Consider the following 20662-nt stretch of genomic DNA (forward strand, 5'->3'; position numbering starts at 1 on the left):
CCATACCGGAACAGGCGGGCGCCACTCCTGACAGAACCCCTCTCCACCGAGGTGGGGGGGCTGTCGACCAATACGGACGCCGCGACTCAGTTTCCAACTGGTCGTCGGCGTCCCGGCGAGACGTTTAACTCGCAGGGTCAGTCCCCGTCCAGTGGGACTATGTCGCGGCCGACCCAGCGCGGAGCTAGGGCCTGCACGCGCTCGTAGGCTGACTGGGGGTGACCACTGGATGTCAACATCCAGCCCGTCGCCCAGCTCCAGCATCATTGCCTGAAGATCTCACAGGAACAACTGGAGAAAAAAAGCTGCCTAAAAAAAATTTTTCTAAAAAAATCTTGCTAGGACCAAAGATCCCAGCAAGGAACTTAGGTCCTTACTCCTGACTAGACAGAAAAAAACTGACATCCTGTAGCAGAGGGAGAGAGGATATACCCTCTGGGACTGCCCCTAAGGTGTGGCCAGAACGTTTTCTTCTGCCTAGTGTCCTACTCCTGTAGAGGGCAGTATAACCCAATTTGATATTATTTAAGAGGACTGCGTCTGTCAATGAGCGACAGAGAAAAAACTCTTTGATGTTATTCAGGACACTTTGCTGAGGTTTTAGGCAAGGAGTTCACCTTTTTATTATTTTAAAAAGTGATTTATTTTAATATACACTATCTCTGAGGAATTTATATACACCTTTCTATGGAGTGAATTTTGTGATAATTTGCACTATTCACATATCACTGTCACTCTGCACTTTATCCATCCCTCAATAAATTATTTTCATATCTTGTGCACTTTTATTATTATTATTTATTGCACTTTCCATAGGCTCACAGTATAGCACCCACATATACTGAGCATAAGTTGGGGGTTTGTGGTACATACACCCCTGACTATTGGTATTCACTGGCACATTGCACTTTATATCACTTTATGTGATGGTCTTTATGAGTCATTACTTATAGGTAGTGCCTTGTACCAGCCTCCACACTTTTTAATTCACATCTCACAAATGAATGTAATGTGCATTGCCGCGTGTTAGTGTAACCTAAATGTACTCCCTTTGCGGCATGCTCACCTTCTCCCATTACCAGATCCTCACACCGCCTGCACTGAAAAGTAATGGCACCTAAAGCTGGCATTTAAAAGTAGATTCCCAGAATTTTTACAGACTCATATATAGCCATAATGTTACATTTCCACCACACACACCATGAATATTAATTACCTGAGGTGCTGCCGAGGGGGCGGGGTCTGGCCACAGATGGTATGTCCTCAGGGTACATCCTTGCAGGGTACTGCACCTCTGTCTGCTGGGGCTCTGCTGGAGCCGTCTCTGGTGGGAGGAGGAATCCAGAACCGAACCCTGGACTCCTAAAAAGGGTGGAAAAGAGAACTTAAGAATGGGGAAGAGCCTGGACCTGACTGACCCACCGCCACCAACAAACACAAGACACAACCTAAAGAATTACGAAATATAAACAATAAGCTGTTTTTGTAAACAAGGCCTCATGCACACAGGACATTTTGCAAACTTTCCTAGAGGCCTTTCGTCCTGGCAGCAGAAAAAACTATTGATGCTTGTAAAAGTTTGTAACGCGTTTAGGCGCATTTACAGGTGTCAAAGATTTACGTGTTAATTCATTTGATTGGCCAAAATAATAATTTATTATGGCCACTGAAATTAATTAATGTTCAAACGATAAATACACCTAGGGTTAACATCTCATTTAGATGTGTTTACAAGCATCCACCATTTTTTCTGCCAAAATTCTGCTGCTCCTTGACGCACTGGTAGTGGGTTTTTCTTTATGCCTCTAAACGCTGCTAAAAGCCTACGTGTGCATGGACACATAGGCTAACATGCAGGGGAGTTTAGAAGCGGGAAAAAAATGCCAGACTCCCCTAGAATCAGCTGCAAAAATGTCCAATGTGCATGAGGCCTTAAAAATGATTATGACAAAAGCTTCAGGAGTTTATCAGAACTGAATATATTTAAATTCAAGGTGAAATACTGGGGGGGAAGATGATTCCTGCACACCTAGGACTTCCTGTCCTGTAGTAAAATACTGCAACCTGCTACTTGTAAAACTAGCCATCAAAATTTGGCCAGTTCAGCAGGGACCGGCTGAATTCCGTTCCATATATGGGCAGGGTGGTTGTATAGAAGTTAATCTACTGATTGACTTCTGCCTTGTTAGATATTCCCAGCTTGATCAGTGCTGCAGGCTATAGACTGCAAAGCTGATCAATGTATTCTGAGCACAAAAACCTATGGCAAAGGTCCAAGGGAGTTGCTTTACAGTATTTACTCAGATCTGTGCAGTAATCCAGTGTATAACTTTATCTCTGTGCAGGTGCTCCTTGTAGTAAAGACTGGTCACTGCTGCTCTCTCTCCTTTTGCAGGGTGACTGGTCTTGTCTCCGCCCCTCCTGTAGATTTTTGCAGGCAGTCTGTAGTGGGTGGAGCCTGTTAGGTCTCTCCCCCCCACAGCTCTACTCTCTGCACAGGCTATGTACAGCACAGTGATGGTTTCACTACTACTTTTACAAGGTAATATACGGGGTGAAAAAAAAGGCATTTAGTGCATACAGAATGGATTTATACTTTTTGTGGATTTATATTTTTCAACTATTCTGACTTCAGCAGAACTCCAGTACTTCCTGCTAGCAATTCACCGATTGGTTTTACTCGATGCTTTTTGTGCTGGCAGATCCTTTGAGGACAAGCAAGCACAACCTGACTGCCCCAGGGACTAGAAGCAGGGGGGGGGGGGGTACACTAAACATGAATGTGGGTAAGGAGGGGGGGCATTGCATATAGAAACGGAGACAGTTTTCCTAATCTTCCCAACTGACAAACGTGAGAATATTGATATTATGCACAGGCTACACACAAGTGACTACCTCCTGAAAACATGGCTTCTTAACATTTATCATTCATTTCATGATGAGCAGACACTGCCTCCTTTCATGTGAATACTGACAGGAAAAACACCGTGCACAGGAAAAAGTCTTCCCCTCAGGACTGCATCATAATTAAAAAAAAAATAAAGATTTGAAAAGATTTAAACCATCGATCAATCAACTTAGGTACAAATAGCCTGCCGGATTCTCTTGCAATTATCACTAGTGGCTGCTATAGCTGCTAGCAATAGTCACGGTCTACTCCCAGCAGGGAATGCTTTCCCTGCTTGCTCCCACACCAGGAGAAGACAATGGCCCGGCAGGAGGAATTCTTGCATCAACGCTGTCTGTGTTGATGGGGGAATTGAGCGAATTGCTTTTCTGCAAAAAGAAAATTAGTTCCATATATGGCCGGCCTAACAAGCTGACTTTGATTTGCAAAGATATTTTTGGTTGTTAGGGTTCATTCACACCGGGGGCATTGAGCTGCATTGATCAGCACAGGCTCAACGCAAGAACAATGGAAAAACAATTGCAGTATGACTGTGCACTTTTCAAGGGCAGTTGCACTCTGCAAGTACAGTTGCTTCTGAGCTTTGCCGACTTCCATCATCTAATCATTTGAAAGCAAAAAATATTTTTATTTTATTTTCCTTGCATGTGATTGAGTATTTTTTGTAAAGTGAGGCTTTATCTCATTTACTAAGCTCTGGAGCAACTGCACTTGCAAAGTGCGAAATCTATTTGTGTTTAGTAAATCAAACCCAATGCATCTATTAAAATACACAAAAAAACCTGAATTTATAATTTTAAGTGGTTGTAAACCCCCTTTGTAATTTTCAGGCAATCCCTAGTGTTAGATAATGCTATGTCCCCAGTGGGTGTGCATAATTAAAAAAAATGTCATTCTATACCTTTTTTCTGAGTGCTGCTTGGTGCTCACACAACTGCCCGCCATTCCCTCTCCTGATGTGACAGCTACAGCGGGAGGGGCAGAGAATCCCCTGGTGACGTCAGTCGGGAGGAGATGAGGAGAGGGACAGGCGGGCAGTCACCTGAGCACCGCTTTCAAATAAGGTATAAGGCTGCATTTTTTTAAATAAAGCACATACACTGGCACTCGGCACATAGCATTATCTGGGGATTGCCTGAAAATTACAAAGTTATTTTAGCAGGAGGGGAGGAGCGGGCACTGACACATGCTGACAGGCAGGGAGGGGGTGGGGGGAGACAGAGGAGAAAAAGCGAATGATGGAGACATGTAAACTGACCACGGTGTCAGGGCTCAGCAGCCATGATAAACCGTGGTCAGTTTACAGGGGGGAGGACAGAAATAGGCAGGATCAACCAGGTATTTTAGATGATACAAAATGCCAAATTACACAGCACCAGCACTCTGTTATTCATGCTTTAAAAGAACACAATCTATTTTATTTTTTAGGGTAACAAATGCTTTAAGGAGGAAATCAAGAAATCACAGCAATGAATTTTGACAACATACTGTCACCCACAGCAACATCCAATCACACTGCGTGAAAGCGAATGCACACAATAACGTGTGGTTTATGGTTAGAACAAGCCCTATCTGCCTCTGCTATAAAAGTTGGAGCATCATTGGTATCTGGGGGTCTTTTATACGAGTTTTGTTCTAGTTTAACCTAGGTTCTCTGGAGCTTGCAATCCACATATAAATCTGGGAACAGCCTATAAAATTTTCAATTTTCCACACCTCACAGTAATACTATCAGACGTGAAATACTCCCCAGGGCAAGGGGGTGGTGGTTGGGGAGGAGGGTGTTTGACCATAACAGACCGCAGAGCAATATCTCTGCACATCAGCCATCGAGCACGACTGCAAAGTCAATGTGCTGTGACTGTTGTACCGGCTCACTGATCTCATTATTAACAGAATCTGGAGGAAATTTCCAACCAGCATTCCTGTGCCAGAACCAACTGCATTCTGTGTAATGAAAAGGAACGTCCACCTATTAGTAACTGCACTATAAAAATACACTACAACAGAAAGTCCATATTGCACCACATCTTGAGTGCCACTAAATCATGCATTTCAATGTACTGGAAGCAGCAGTGCCCCCCTACCATTAGAGACTGCATGTGCAAACTAGAAGAAAAACAAAATGGAAAACCTTATTCTCATCACCCCCGCAAAGTAGAGAGAAATATGAGAAGATCTGGGGGCTATGGAATGTTATCCTCCTCTCTGATAGGGGGAAAACCTTGATGTGTTCGACTTAGTCGGTAACATAAAGTAAGGGGTCTTTCTCCAAAGCATTGCAAACCTGATCACTGCATCCCGCTATGCTTGGTTGCTTCCATGGCTTCCCCCGCTCCCTTTTTTTTTTCTTCTTCTCTCTCTTTTTCCTCCTTTTTTCTCCTCCTCTTTCCTATCCGCTGTCTCTCTCACTTCCTCTTTCTGTTCTGGTTCCATTTTCCTATACCTACATACTCTTGTTCTACTTTGGTTTCTAGAAAATTCAGGAGGACAGGTGGAACAGGCTATCGACAGTTGGAATTTTATTCACGTTACCCTTTGCCCCCATGATAGTAGCCTATCAAAATAAAGCACATAACTGTAGCACTGGGTAGTTAGTGGTGACATATTATGCCGCCTATTGTAGAATCTTCTTGTACATGTACATCACCATACTGTTTTTTTTTTTCTTTTCTTGAAAATTATCTGTTTTTGCTCATTGTGCTATATTTGTAATTGCCTGTTCATCTGTCTTTGTTTAAATAAAATATTTGAAAAAAAAAAAAAATAATAATATAATAATATATATATATATATATATATATATATATATATATATACACAGTGGGTACGGAAAGTATTCAGACCCCCTTAAATTTTTCACTCTTTGTTATATTGCAGCCATTTGCTAAAATCATTTAAGTTCATCCTTCTTCCTCATGAATGTACACATAGCACCCCATACTGACAGAAAAACACAGAATTGTTGACATTGTTGCAGATTTATTAAAAAAAAAAAAACTGAAATATCACATGGTCCTAAGTATTCAGACCCTTTGCTCAGTATTTAGTAGAAGCCCCCTTTTGATCTAATACAGCCAGGAGTCTTTTTCGGAAAAATGCAAAAAGTCTTTCACACCTGGATTTGGGGATCCTCTGCCATTCCTCCTTGCAGATCCTCTCCAGTTCTGTCAGGTTGGATGGTAAACGTTGGTGGACAGCCATTTTTAGGTCTCTCCAGAGATGCTCAATTGGGTTTAAGTCAGGGTCTGGCTGGGCCATTCAAGAACAGTCACGGAGTTGTTGTGAAGCCACTCCTTCGTTATTTTAGCTGTGTGCTTAGGGTCATTGTCTTGTTGGAAGGTAAACCTTCGGCCCAGTCTGAGGTCCAGAGCACTCTGGAGAAGGTTTTTGTCCAGGATATCCCTGTACTTGGCCGCATTCATCTTTCCCTTGATTGCAACCAGTCGTCCTGTCCCTGCAGCTGAAAAACACCCCACAGCATCATGCTGCCACCACCATGCTTCACTGTTGGGACTGTATTGGACAGGTGATGAGCAGTGCCTGGTTTTCTCCACACATACCGCTTAGAATTAAGGCCAAAGAGAATCTTATTTCTCACCATCTTGGAGTCCTTCAGGTGTTTTTTTTAGCAAACTCCATGCGGGCTTTCATGTGTCTTACACTGAGGAGAGGCTTCCGTCGGGCCACTCTGCCATAAAGCCCCGACTGGTGGAGGGCTGCAGTGATGGTTGACTTTCTACAACTTTCTCCCATCTCCTGACTGCATCTCTGGAGCTCAGCCACAGTGATCTTTGGGTTCTTCTTTACCTCTCTCACCAAGGCTCTTCTCCCCCGATAGCTCAGTTTGGCCGGACGGCCAGCTCTAGGAAGGGTTCTGGTCATCCCAAACGTCTTCCATTTGAGGATTATGGACCACTGTGCTCTTAGGAACCTTAAGTGCAGCAGAAATCTTTTTGTAACCTTGGCCAGATCTGTGCCTTGCCACAATTCTGTCTCTGAGCTCTTCAGGCAGTTCCTTTGACCTCATGATTCTCATTTGCTCTAACATGCATTGTGATCTGGAAGGTCTTATATAGACAGGTGTGTGGCTTTCCTAATCAAGTCAAATCAGTATAATCAAACACAGCTGGACTCAAATGAAGGTGTAGAACCATCTCAAGGATGATCAGAAGAAATGGAAAGCACCTGAGTTAAATATATGAGTGTCACAGCAAAGGGTCTGAATACTTAGGCCCATGTGATATTTCAGTTTTTCTTTTTTAATAAATCTGCAACAATGTCAACAATTCTGTGTTTTTCTGTCAGTATGGGGTGCTATGTGTACATTCATGAGGAAGAAGAATGAACTTAAATGATTTTAGCAAATGGCTGCAATATAACAAAGAGTGAAAAATTTAAGGGGGTCTGAATACTTTCCGTACCCACTGTATATATATATACACACACTACAGCTTTATCAATTATAAACATCTTCTTTATACTGTATGTATCTTTTCAATGACTGGCTGTAAACAGGCAGCTTTCAGAGATTCTCTTCCAAAATATCGCAGACTAAATGCACATATGGGAGTTGTTTTAGCTGCCAAAATATTTGTATTTCTGTCCATAAAATCCAGAGATTAACACAGCTCTGTCACATAGTACAGCCTTGTCGGGTAGGGGTGAAGTCCTGATTTTTTTTTCCTGCTGCAGTTCAGTAAAACTTACAGGTATTGTCCCTCCCCCAGCGTGTGACTGCACAGTGAAAGGAGGATCAGCACACATATTAGCTCATTTATTGGTCACTCTTCTCTTCCCTCTTATCAGCATGTGTCTTGCAATGCAGCACAATTGACTAGCTCCTCCTTGTGCTACTTCTCCCTATCCTAGTTTAAACTCTGCTGTACAGGGACTGGAAAAGGGTGATAGCAGGTCAAAGTAGCATTAAGAAAATACATTAGGGGTACATCTGTTTGCAGGTGCAAGGGAGCTTTGGTGTAAACTTCCTGCACTCTTCTGCATCCGGGGAGCTGCAGCCAGCATTTACCTGCGTATTGTGCATATATCTGCTGATCACAAATCACACTCAGCAAACACTTTACCTTGTTAGCATGCTGGGAGCTGAGGGCTGTGTCACACCATAATCCACAAATCTCTGAAAAGACAAAAGAATATGTGATTGAAACTCATCAGATAATTTTGTCAGCAACACAATTCTTGTCCTAAAGGAAAGAAGTACACTGGAAATTAGCAGCTCACAAGATTTCTAGCAGGATCTTAAGATACAGAAATAACAAAAAATTTAAGATGTCATTAAAAGAGAAATATGGCCAAAGCCTTTTGTGCATAGGTCACAGGAGTACACTTATTTCTGCACTCCTGTGACCCAGATTTAGCTGACTCACAGAGCGGTCCAGGCTGTTCAGGGATCCCAACAAAAATGTTGGGATCTGCCCAGGCGCCTGATTTGCAGCTGGCTCAGCCTCTCAGAGCACCGCTGAGAGCCTGAGCCAGTGGCTCCCATCCCTGTCACAGTCCAGCGCTCCAGTGAAAGCTAGAGCAGCAAAGCAGAGAGCAGTGACTGACAATGAAGACAGAGAACTGAGCAATCAGCAGTCTTGTGGTCACTCAGTTCTTGGTGTTTAAAGCAGACAAGGGACATCTATAATTATTTGTTTCTAGTCCCACACTTCTTCATTAACAGAGCAAAGGGGAGCAAATAAAAAAAGTCCATTGTTAGGTTTTTCATACGGGTTATGTTCATGCATTCAATGTAAAATGTTCAAAGATAAGTTCCAATTTGTAGGATATCCAGAATTGTCATATTTCAGTTTACAAATACTGGTGTCATTTCAAAATAATTATCTTATGCTGTGAGTGATTTTAGTTTCACCTAAAAAAAAAAAAAAAAAAAACACTTTTCTTCTGTAGCATTAGATCTAGGAAGTTTCTATATCATCTGACCCTGAGATTCGGCATAATGTCATCGTCACTGGCCATAAGGGAGAGGTATTAGCAGCAGGAAATATAGTGAGAAAATAATGGAGCCCCACCTGAATAACTGAAATTGCTTTGGTGTGGACTGACCTTACAATGTGTATGGTAGCAGTACACAGTATAGGAACAAGGGTGAAATTGACTCTGCTTTGTGAATCTTTGCCTTTAGCAGTCCCACAGGTTATGTTTTGCTTCCTCTGTTCAGGTGAAGGTCTAATAAACAGTGTTGAGAAGGATGGGAAGGAAAAAATAATTTTGGACTTTATAGGCACTGGTAATTAAAAAATGTATTTTATTAATCAATAATTAAAAATGGTTGAACCAGAACAAGAAAAAAGGGGGAACAATGATCATAGATTGTAGAAGCACAATGCCTAAATAGACATATATGGAAAAATCACACATATGGTACATGATAAAACTAAATCACATATTTGCAAAGATAAATGGTAGATCACATCTAGTAGGCCTCATAGATGATGACAAGAAGTTTGTTCAATCGTCCCTGAGTTCTATTGTAGGAAAGTTGGTGGGTAGACGTTGTATGTAGCCAGGTTGCCCTACATGTTTCGCTTACGTAGCAAGCTTCCTCTGGAGCTACTGGTGTGTAAGTTTCTGGATAAAAGCCAAGTAGTGATAGAAAACAATATAGGCAAGATTAACCTTGAAAGGTATACCGTATAACGAGAGGGTCTTCTCTTTCTGGAGTGTGCTGAAGGCTTACTAGGATTGTAGTATTTGCCAAGAATCAGACAGTATGGAGGCAAAGGGGGCCTAAGGGTCCATCAAACTAAAGCATTTGTTGTAAGGCCAATACCAATATCATAATGTTGTAGCAGGAATCGGTGTTGGGGCAGAAGACACTCCAGCTAAAAGAAGATGAGCCCCCCGGATGGGGAATACCGGTGCTTCTACAATCTATGATCATTGTTCCCCCTTTTTTCTTGTTCTGGTTCAACCATTTTTAATTATTGATTAATAAAATACATTTTTTAATAACCAGTGCCTATAAAGTCCAAAATTCTTTTTTCCTTCCAATCCTTCTCATATTCATTGGGATGTGGCACTTTTTTTACCAGTAATGCGCCCAAATGTACTGCGATTTGGTAGCGCAATACCTAATCAATTAATAAACAGTGTTGGTTTTCTTCTTATTTAGCATGATGGATCTGGTCCCTTGAGTGCAGACTTGTTAACCACTTGAGCATGGTGAAGATGAGCGATACACTATATTGTCAAAAGTAATGGAATGCCTGCCTATACTTGCACATGAACTTTAATGGCATCCCAGTCTTGGTCCGTAGGGTTCAATATTGAGTTGGCCCACCATTTGCAGCTATAACAGCTTCAACTCTTCTGTGAAGGCTGTCCACAAGGTTTAGGAGTGCGTCTATTGGAATGTTTGACCATTCTTCCAGAAGTGCCTTTGTGAGGTCAGGCACCAGTGGCGGCCGATGTGTTGGGGGCGCAGGGGCGCCGCCCTCCATATCCATACGCATGGAGTTCAATGGGGCTTTTTTTTTTTTGCATTACCTGATTAGAGCCAGAGGCTCTAATAGGGCGATGCAAAGGGTGGACCCAGGGCGCAGAGCAGTGCGCCCCGACTCCACCCATTGTGTGACAATAGCGAATGAAAATTCGCTATTGTCACACGGATCCTCCTCCCGGCCAATCAGGGAGCGGGTCTAATACCCGATTCCTGATTGGCAGCAAGGCAAACCCCATGCCATTGGCCGAGGAGGAGGCGGAAGCGGGAGGATCCGAGGAGACGCGCCAGGGGAATGAGGAGAAGCCACGTTGCCGCCGCTGCCACTGATGATCCAGGTAAGTGCACTGGATTGAAGGGGGCACGCACGCTGGTCTGTGCATTGAATGGGGCATGTATGCTGGTCACTACATTAAAGGGGGCATGTATGCTGGTCACTACATTAAAGGGGGCATGTATGCTGGTCACTACATTGAATGGGGCATGTATGCTGGTCACTACATTGAAGGGGGGCATGTATGCTGGTCACTACATTGAAGGGGGCATGTACGCCGGTCACTACATTGAAGGGGGCATGTACGCCGGTCACTACATTGAAGGGGGCATGTACGCCGGTCACTACATTGAAGGGGGCATGTACGCCGGTCACTACATTGAAGGGGGCATGTACGCCGGTCACTACATTGAAGGGGGCATGTACACCGGTCACTACATTGAAGGGGGCATGTACGCCGGTCACTACATTGAAGGGGGGCATGTACGCTGGTAAATGCATTGAAGGGGGCATGTACGCTGGTCACTGCATTGAAGGGGGCATGTACGCTGGTCACTGCATTGAAGGGGGCATGTACGCTGGTAACTGCATTGAAGGGGGCATGTACGCTGGTCACTACATTGAAGGGGGCATGTACGCTGGTCACTGCATTGAAGGGGGCATGTACGCTGGTCACTGCATTGAAGGGGGCATGTACGCTGGTCACTACATTGAAGGGGGCATGTATGCTGGTCACTGCATTGAAGGGGGCATGTACGCTGGTCACTACATTGAAGGGGGCATGTATGCTGGTCACTACATTGAAGGGGGCATGTACGCTGGTCACTACATTGAAGGGGGCATGTATGCTGGTCACTACATTGAAGGGGGCATGTACGCTGGTCTCTGCATTGGAGGGGGCATGTACGCTGGTCACTGCATTGAAGGGGGCATGTACGCTGGTCACTACATTGAAGGGGGCATGTACGCTGGTCACTACATTGAAGGGGGCATGTACGCTGGTCACTACATTGAAGGGGGCATGTACGCTGGTCACTACATTGAAGGGGGCATGTACGCTGGTCTCTGCATTGAAGGGGGCATGTACGCTGGTCACTGTGCATTGAAAGGGGGCACGCTGGTCACTGTGCATTGAAAGGGGGCACGCTGGTCACTGTGCATTGAAAGGGGGCACGCTGGTTACTGTGCATTGAAAGGGGGCACGCTGGTCACTGTGCATTGAAAGGGGGCACGCTGGTCACTGTGCATTGAAAGGGGGCACGCTGGTCACTGTGCATTGAAAGGGGGCACGCTGGTCTCTCTGCATTGAAAGGGGGCACACTATACCTTAAATACTGAAGGCCCCTTTCACACTTTTGCGACCTCAAAGTCAGGCAATTTTTTACAGCGTTTTTTGCCGCAAAGCAATGCCTAATACATTTTTCTGTTTGCACCCCCCAAAAATTTTGAGCACCAGCCGCCACTGTCAGGCATGGATATGGACAAGAAGACCTGGCTTGCAGTCTCCACTCTACTTCATCCCAAAGGTGAATTAGGGTTGAGGTCAGGACTCTGTGCAGGCCAGTCAAGTTCCTCCACCCCAAACTCGCTCATCGCTGTCTTTATAAACCTTGTTGGGAGCATGAAACTGTCCAAAATGTCTTGGTGTGCTGACGCGCTAAGAGTTACCTTCACTGGCACTAAGGGGCCAAGCCCAACCCCTGAAAAACACCCCCACACCATAATCCCCCTCCACCAAATTATTTGGACCAGTGCACAAAGCAAGTTCCATAAAGACATGGATGAGTGAGTTTAGAGTGGAGGAACTTGACTGGCATGCCCAGAGTCCAAAACTCAACCCGATAGAACGCCTTCTCGTCCAACATCACCTTACAAATGCGCTTCTGGAAGAATGGTCAAACATTCTTCTAGAGACACACTCCTAAACCTTGTGGACAGCCTTCCTAGAAGTGTTGAAGCTGTTATAGCTGCAAAGGGTGGGCCAACTCAATATTGAACCCTACGGACTAAGACTGGGATGCCAATAAAATTCATGTGCGGTTAAAGGCAGGTGTCCCAATACTTTTGATAACATAGTGTATGTCCCAAACTTCAAAAATGTTTAAAAGGTTTTAGGATGCATCTCTTACATCCAGCTCCTCTCCCCCTGCTGCTATTACCAGCTGACAATCTGCATTTGCTTTGTATTATGCACAGGGCAGCCATCAGAAATTTTGGGGCCCCTTACACAGCTTTAGGCCTGGGCCCCTCCGGGCCTGACCACCAACATTTTGAAGGACCTGACCTTTGGCTGTCCCACCGAGTCCTTCAGTGCACCCACTTCTATTTTAACACTCTTACAACTTAATATATGAAAATGAATTCAAGCCAGCAAAGAGACATCTCAATCCAGTAAAGGGACAGCCTCATATTTTCAGCAGAGACAGCGCAATCCAGCAAAGAGACGTCCCTTCAGCTGCATCGGCTTACTCTGCAGCCGCCCTGCTTTAGCAATTGCTAGTTACTACAACAGCACCAACTCAATCTCATTGGTTGGGGCCTGGGCCCCTCGGAATGCCCGGGCCCCCTACATGTGTATGGGCTGTCCCCCCCTGATGGCTGCCCTGATTATGCAGCAAGAGCTGTCAAACTGCAGCTGATTCTAAGAAAAAGGACACGTACAGATAATCTGCAAGTGTGACTTAGTAAATATAATAAATCATTGTATTAGTATATTGTGCTATCTACTTTACTCATATGTACATACAAGGTATGATCTTAACCTAAAGGAGACCTTACAAGTAATATAAAGTTATTTCAAAGTGGTATCAAAGTCCCCATGGTTTACTTGTACCTACAGGTAACCTGAAAATAAAATAATAGCATACTAGCACATTATGTGATTATCCTGCAGGGACCCAATTTTTTGGATATTTTTTTTTTTTGTCGTGGTTTACTACTGCTTCAAATAAAATGTATTTCCACCTAACACCCTTTTAACCCCAATCAGACCTAACTAACTGCCCCCCCCCCCCCCCACCATTAACTATTATTCCTCTGTTATTTAACACACACACACATTATATATATATATATATATATATATATATATATATATATGAATTTGTTTTTTTTTTTAGAAAACTACTTATTATTTGCAAATATTTGGCCATACTTTGTACCAGAAACATTATTTTAGTGTACATTTAAAATGGGATTGTATGAAATACAATTACGTTTTTTTTTTTTTTTTACAGTGCAAGGATTAGTTCACCTTCTCCCTCTTCTTCGTGAAGTGCTTCTGGGATGGATGAGATCAATTTACTGTGATGGCGCCAGCCAATCAGAATCTTTGGTCCATCCCAAGAGTACTGCACAGAGAGGTGGGATTACAAATCCATGGACCGCTGGAACAGCTGCGGAGGTGCTGATAGCTCACCAACCCTGGCAGGAAGTATAGCGAGGACTGTGGTGAGGGGACAGTTTAAAGAGTAAGTTCACCTTTACATTTTCTCTGAGAAGGCGAACTAACCCTTTAAACCAACACTGGTTAAAGCTAAGGTATACAGGTACGAGAGATGCGTTTGTTTTCTCTGAGAAGGCGAACTAACCCTTTAAACCAACACTGCTTAATGCTAAGGTATACAGGTACGAGAGTTGCGTTTGTTAACAAAACATTCAAATTGTTTCTTTTAATTTTGCATAGAGGGTGAAATGATTAGAACCCTTATCAGGTGTGTTTTTTTTTTTTTTTTCATTTTGTTTTGTGGTGTCCCATAGGTAAGATTTTCCCTTACTTCCTGTCCATGATACATAACAGGAAGCAACAGGAAATCCCCGCTTAGTTTTGAACAGAACAGGTATCATCATTAAATGATTTTCCCTCATGTCCCTTGTTAATTGTAATGTTCTGAGTTCCCCATTCTTTACAAATCTCTGTGACAACAGTCACTGGGACAAACAGAAAGGGTGAATCTCCCCCAGAGGGATCACAGACAGCAATTAAAAACCAGTCAAGGATTCTAACCCTTCCCCAATACATTCAAAACTTAAAAGCAGGGTTTTCCGTTAGGTACATCAGAACTCCTTTTACTTACATTGTAGTGTGGTGACTGGTGGGACGGATATTGTGCCCCCCAGGCTGTAGAGCCCCTTCCGCTGCGGGTAGGAGTGCCATTGTTCTGCTGCTGCCCCGTAGGGGAGTTTCCAGCTTGCACAGCTGACTGGCTGCTGGGGGCCACCAGTGCGAAGGCATCATCCAGAAGAGATTGCATAGTCTGACGGACCTCTTCAATGGAAGGCTGAGGGGCCACATACTGTGCAGGGGGAGGGCCCCGGGGAAGAGAGCCAGGGTATTTACCCAACTCAGACACTGCTGGGGGGTTGTCAGAGGGCAGATCTGGGTCAGACTACATGGGAGAAACAGACAAATGAGAATAACACAAGGATCATATCTTTATACAATGCAAATCTTATAAAATCAGTTTATTTTGTTTATTACAGTGAACCTGCACTTTTCCTCCCTTTACTCCTCCACTCTGGGGGTGCGCTGATAAGAATGAGGTACAGTTAAAGTGTAGGTCAAGTCAAAAAACCGTCTGGTTTTTACTGCCATATGAGGATCAGTTACAGATTTACTCTCACTTTCCGTCCTGGTGACATTTTACCAGACAGGAAGTAAAAGAGAAATTTACAACAGGAACATAGACAGAAATTAAAATCTGTCGGAGTTCTTGCCTTCCCCTATTCTACTAGAGAATAAAAATCAGACAAAGCGCTTACCACATAGGCGGAGTTACTGACTCCTGGGGGCCTCTTGTAGGTACCGTCACTATCAGTTGCAATTAAACGATCCCGGTCTGCGTCTGGTGGGCTGGAGGAGCCCTGCTGTCGTCGCCGCTGCTTTGGAGAACGCCGAGCTCGAGAGCTAAAAAAAAAAATACATTTTTTTGTTTTAACTGCTTCTATACCAGGACAAATCTAGAATTCCTCTCATACATGTAAAAATCATAATGTGTTTGCTAAAAAAAAAAAATACTCAGGACCCCCCAAACATTATATATATATATATTTTTAGCAGTGGCCCTAGGGAATAAAATGGCGGTCATTGCAATTTTTTATGACACACAGTGTTTGTGCAGCAATTTTTCAAACGCAATTTAAAAATAAAAAAAAAAACAATTTCATGAACTAAAAGAAAAACTCAAAACAGTAAAGTTAGCCCATTTTTTCTGCATAATGTGAAAGATGATGTTACACAAAGTAAATAGATACCCAACATATCACGCCTAAAAATTGCGCACATTTGTGGAATGGTGCCAAACTTCAGTACTTAAAAATCTCCATAGGCTACGCTTTAATCTTTTTTTTTACAGGTTACCAGTTTAGAGTTACAGAGGAGGTCTTGCACTAAAATTATTGCTCTCACTTTAATGTTCACGGCGATACCTCACGTGTGGTTTGAACGTCGTTTACATATGTGGACGTGACCTACGTATGCGTTCACTTCTGCTAGCAAGTACGAGGGGATAGGGGTGCATTAATTTCTTTATTTTTCATTATTTTATTTACATTATTATTTTTACACTTTTCCTTTAATTTATTTATTTTTTGATCCCTTGTAATAGGATTAGGGCATGACATGTCCTCGTTACAGTGAGATCTGGGGTCTATAAGTCCCCAGATCACGCCTCTAGGCTGGAAAGCCTGAGATCAAAGAAAAAAAAAAGTGATCTTGGCTTCCCAGCTGAAAAAATGACGTTTACATCTGCCGGTGCCAGAAGTGACAGCATAACTTCACGCCCGGCCTCCGAAGGTCATAGAGATGGCCTGGTCCTCGGTCAGCATCTGCCTCCGGCCAATTCATTCTTCGGCTCGCTGATCGCACAGGTGAACCAGTAGAAGCCAAGAAGATGGCAGGAGCATCCCCCTCCTGCCGCCTGTAATAGCAATTAAGAGGCTGAACAGCTGCTATGATTATTTTTACTGCGCAGGGATTCGCTGGCAGAAAAAAAAGATAACTGAATTTAGTCATCATTCAATTATCGCCACTGAAAGACCAGGACGTCATATGACGTTCAACAGTATGGAAGTGGTTACAATTATTTTGTGAAACTCAATTTAATTGCTGAAATTATTACATTTATAATGATAACATTTTATATCTGGTGTCTTCATAGTTTGAAACAGAAAACACATTTTGTAACAAACAAAAAATAAAATAAATCATCCTGTAGAAACTGTAGAATAAAACCTTGCTTCCTCCTAAATCTTGTAAAAATAGGTCATGGGATGTCACCTGATCATTGAGCACAAATTATGCTAAATCTTACTTTGTGATGATGTCATATGACCATCAGAGTCAGTGCAGTTAAAGCTGAAATTCCAATGATCTATAAAAGAGAAGTTCAGGATTCACTGAAAAAATATACTTACCTAGGTGGATGCAGCATCGCTCCGATGCTGCATCTGTCCCCCACCGGCTCTATGACAACCGCCAACAGTGGGCTGAAGCCTGCTGTCGGTTGAAAACAGAACTACACTCTTGTGATCTATAGGAGAAGTACAGTCAAAAAAGCATTTGCTTTACTTCTCCTTTAAGAGCCAATATAGTGAGAGATAGCAGTATGGTGATGTCTTGTGATCACTTGGAATCAGCGCAGTGAAGGCTGGCAAGATGATGATGTCATGTGATCACTAACAGCCAGTATAGTGGAAAGCAGGCATTGTGATGAAGTCTTGTGATCCCTAAGAGCTAATGTAGTGAAAGCTGGCAGTATGATGATGCCACATAATTCCAGCGAATGTAGTGAGATAATAGTATGAGAACTTCATATGATTGTTGACAGACAATACAGAGAAAGATGGCAGGACAGTGATGTCATGTGATCACTTAGCACAAATGCAGTGGAAGCTGAGATTGTAATGATGTCATGTGATCAATACGAGACGTTGTAGTTAAAGCTGGCAATATGATGTTGATCACTAAGAGCCAATGTGGTGAGAGATGACAGCATGAGTATGTCATATGATCATTAACAGACAATGTAGTCAATGCTGATAGTATGTGGTTATTTGTAGGTCAGAGTCCTACCTCTTGCGGGGCTCTATGAATACAGTGGGAACACCCATCACTGGATCGAGAATTTTATCAAACTGCATCTGCGCCCTTCGGTACATGCGCTGGCGCTCCTTGGTGTCCGTCATTCCCACAACGTCCACCAGGGGGAACTCGTAGTGTCCTTTACGCTTGGCTCGAAGACGTATCTTATTACGGTGATGTTCTATCTCCGACTTATGACGCAACGTTGTCTGAATCTACAACAGACACAAGAGCTGGCTTATTAAAACAGAATGAAGATAAATATGACATTATATAGAATCCTAAAGAAATCAACAGTTTACATTTACATTAACAGGTTACAATTACTTTCACACCCAAAGCATTGAAAACATTTGTTTTTTGTTATTCCAGAATAGTTGATGAACATAACAGTATACTTATTATCAATTATGCAAAATAATTTTATAAAGTGGGTACCACATAAAGGGGAATTTGTATAAATGTTTTCATCCAAGACTCATACAACTAATTTTTCTAATTGGGTTTTTTTTTAAAAATGTGTGAATCCTGGGTGAACGTTATGTGACTTTTGAAAAGAGGATGCTCTGGAAAAGTCCTAGAGGGGAGCATGGGAGGAGGTAAAGAGGAGTCTAGAGATCAGGAGGTGTCGTGATATTTATTCGTGTATATAGCTTTGTATGCTGTTAATATTTGATTTTTTTTTTTTGTAGGCGAAAAAGGATTGGTGGGGGGAGGGTTGTCAAGGACACTTAGCAGTTGGTAAGGTGGATTAGTCTAACAGCAGCATTAATGATAGACTAAAGAGAAGATAACCTGTGTAGAGGTAGGCCAATGAAGAGAGAGTTGACAAAGTTAGTTAAGATTGGGCATATTTTGGAGATGTTACAGAGGTTAAAGTGGCAAGATTTTAAGATTTGAACAGTGATTGGATGTGGGGAAGAGAGTTCAGAATCTGGGATTACACCTAGCAGTCAAGTTTTTGAAAGACTTTTTTTGAGTTTTAGGAAGTGATGTGACAGTCATACTGATATATCAGCTCTGTCAGTGTAATCAAAAATGTAATAATATAAGGAAGTGAAGGATTGCAGAAGCTCTTGGACAGACAGCTGCATTGACTCCAGGATTCCCCAGAAACCCACCTCTCTATTTATCTTATTAGCTTCCACCTCTCGTTCTGCCACAGACAGTCCATGCATGGGTGGAGTGGCCATCGGTTGCATGGCAATGAGTTGAATTTTACTAGGGAGGCGACGGCTGACCTCTGAGGAGCGTGACATCCTATCGACGTGTTCAAATATAGAAGCCGAGGAATGTTGCTCCACCCCGCTGCCCAACACTGGCATCTCTGCGGAGAGAAAACATGTCAAAGATAAAAAGGATCATCATATATGCTCTTCCTCAGTATAATAAAGATCAGCCATTCTCAACCTTTTTACTGCAGAGGAACTCTTGGAAAAACTTTCAGTTCTCAGGAACCCTTGCAAAAAGCATTTCATTGGGGACCAGTGGAAAGAATGTTCCTGGTGCAGTGGTGGTCACAATGTCACCCTTACAGACAGCTTTGGGTTCACGCAGCTGGCTCTGTTAAGTGGTGTTGGCCCTAAAATTATGCAGGCACCGTCAAATGGGAGGTCAATTAGTCACAGCTCAAGGAACCCCTAGAAAACTCTGGAGGAAGCCAAAGGTTCCAAGAACCCTGGCTGATATTGATATTAAAAGAAAACAAATTTTCTTCTCAAATACAAAATTATGAAACCTTAAAATTAAGGCGTTTAGATGTATGCAGGAAGCAGAGCATACACCTTTTCTTTCACACTCTGCTGTAAAGTTCAAGCTCACCCCTGTAACCTTTGTTGGTGATCTGGGGTCACCCTCTCCTAAAAGAGTTGAGCTTCGCCCCCACCTCCTGAGCCTAGAGTGGCTCATTATGTAGGAGGAGACGGGGCCCAGGTACAGTTTTACGGGAAAAGATAGGTTGCACATATAAACATCAGCACACTGAGGCCGGCCATACACTGTTTGAATCTCAGCTGGTTCAGCAGGAACCGGCCCGAGATTCTAATAATTCGTGGGCAGGTTGAATGTGCTAAGTTGATCAATCAATTAACTTGGGTACAACCAGCTTGATGGATTATCTTGCGATTATCGATATGGGCTGCTATAGCCACTGTCTTTTCCCGGTGGGGACCGCTTCCCCTGCCCGCCCCCGCCGGGAGGAGACAATTGCTGATTCCCCTTGTCAGCACTGTCCGTGTCGATGGGGGAGGCGTGCAAATTTTTTTTCTTTTTTCCGTGGTTGCAGGAAAGAAATTTGCACCGTGTATGGCCAGCCTTAGTCTGAATTGCTTGGGATTGTGAAAAGGTTACTTTAAACTGATTCAGAAAAGGCCTTCTATCTGCTCAAATTCCCACCCTGGGAAGACTCTGTGCAGTCCAGACATTTAAATAGCTATGACAGCATAAACACTTATTAAGTGTTCTTGCATGGCAAGACCACTTACTGTTATCTCACATATATATTATTATTATTATAGCCAAATTTACCACCCTAACTCCTCCCACAGTTTTTACACTACATAGACAGTAATATAGCCAAACGTGCGGATTATTCCCGATTGGTGTGCTATTACTTTGTGGAAGGTTTCGCCAAATGGTTCACGAAATATCCAGCGTTTTTGTGGCGAAATTGGTCCCATAGGAATGAATGGCGGAATGTTCAAAACTAGAGTGGGAGCTGACAAATCAGGACATGAAACTGCCATCACTCCCTTATTTTCAAGCCCACCTACACAAATCTTATAAAAAAACGTTCAGCTATCCCTGCTGCCACTAAAAATGTCCACGGCTAAGCCATAGTCCGGATAGTTTTCACAATTTCTTAACTGCTGCCATCCCACACACACCACACACGCCACCCACACACCACACCCCCCACACACACACATACACACA

General features: G+C 43.2%; 1 protein-coding gene across 2 annotated transcripts in view; it reads right to left on the reverse strand.

Moving 5' to 3' along the window:
- Nucleotides 1-20662, reverse strand: part of KIAA1549 — a 186685-nt gene that overhangs the window by 9062 nt on the left and 156961 nt on the right. For both annotated transcript variants that reach the window (XM_082255251.1, XM_082255250.1), the window contains exons 13-18: nucleotides 18850-19055; nucleotides 17720-17943; nucleotides 15409-15553; nucleotides 14724-15035; nucleotides 7993-8045; nucleotides 1217-1362 (exon numbers count right to left, since the gene is read on the reverse strand). In XM_082255251.1, the coding sequence (XP_082111377.1) occupies nucleotides 1217-1362; nucleotides 7993-8045; nucleotides 14724-15035; nucleotides 15409-15553; nucleotides 17720-17943; nucleotides 18850-19055 (1086 nt within the window). The remainder of the gene's footprint in view (nucleotides 1-1216; nucleotides 1363-7992; nucleotides 8046-14723; nucleotides 15036-15408; nucleotides 15554-17719; nucleotides 17944-18849; nucleotides 19056-20662) is intronic.

Source organism: Pelophylax lessonae, assembly GCF_965119305.1.
Source record: "Pelophylax lessonae genome assembly, chromosome: 4".
In the NCBI taxonomy this organism is placed as follows: domain Eukaryota; kingdom Metazoa; phylum Chordata; class Amphibia; order Anura; family Ranidae; genus Pelophylax; species Pelophylax lessonae.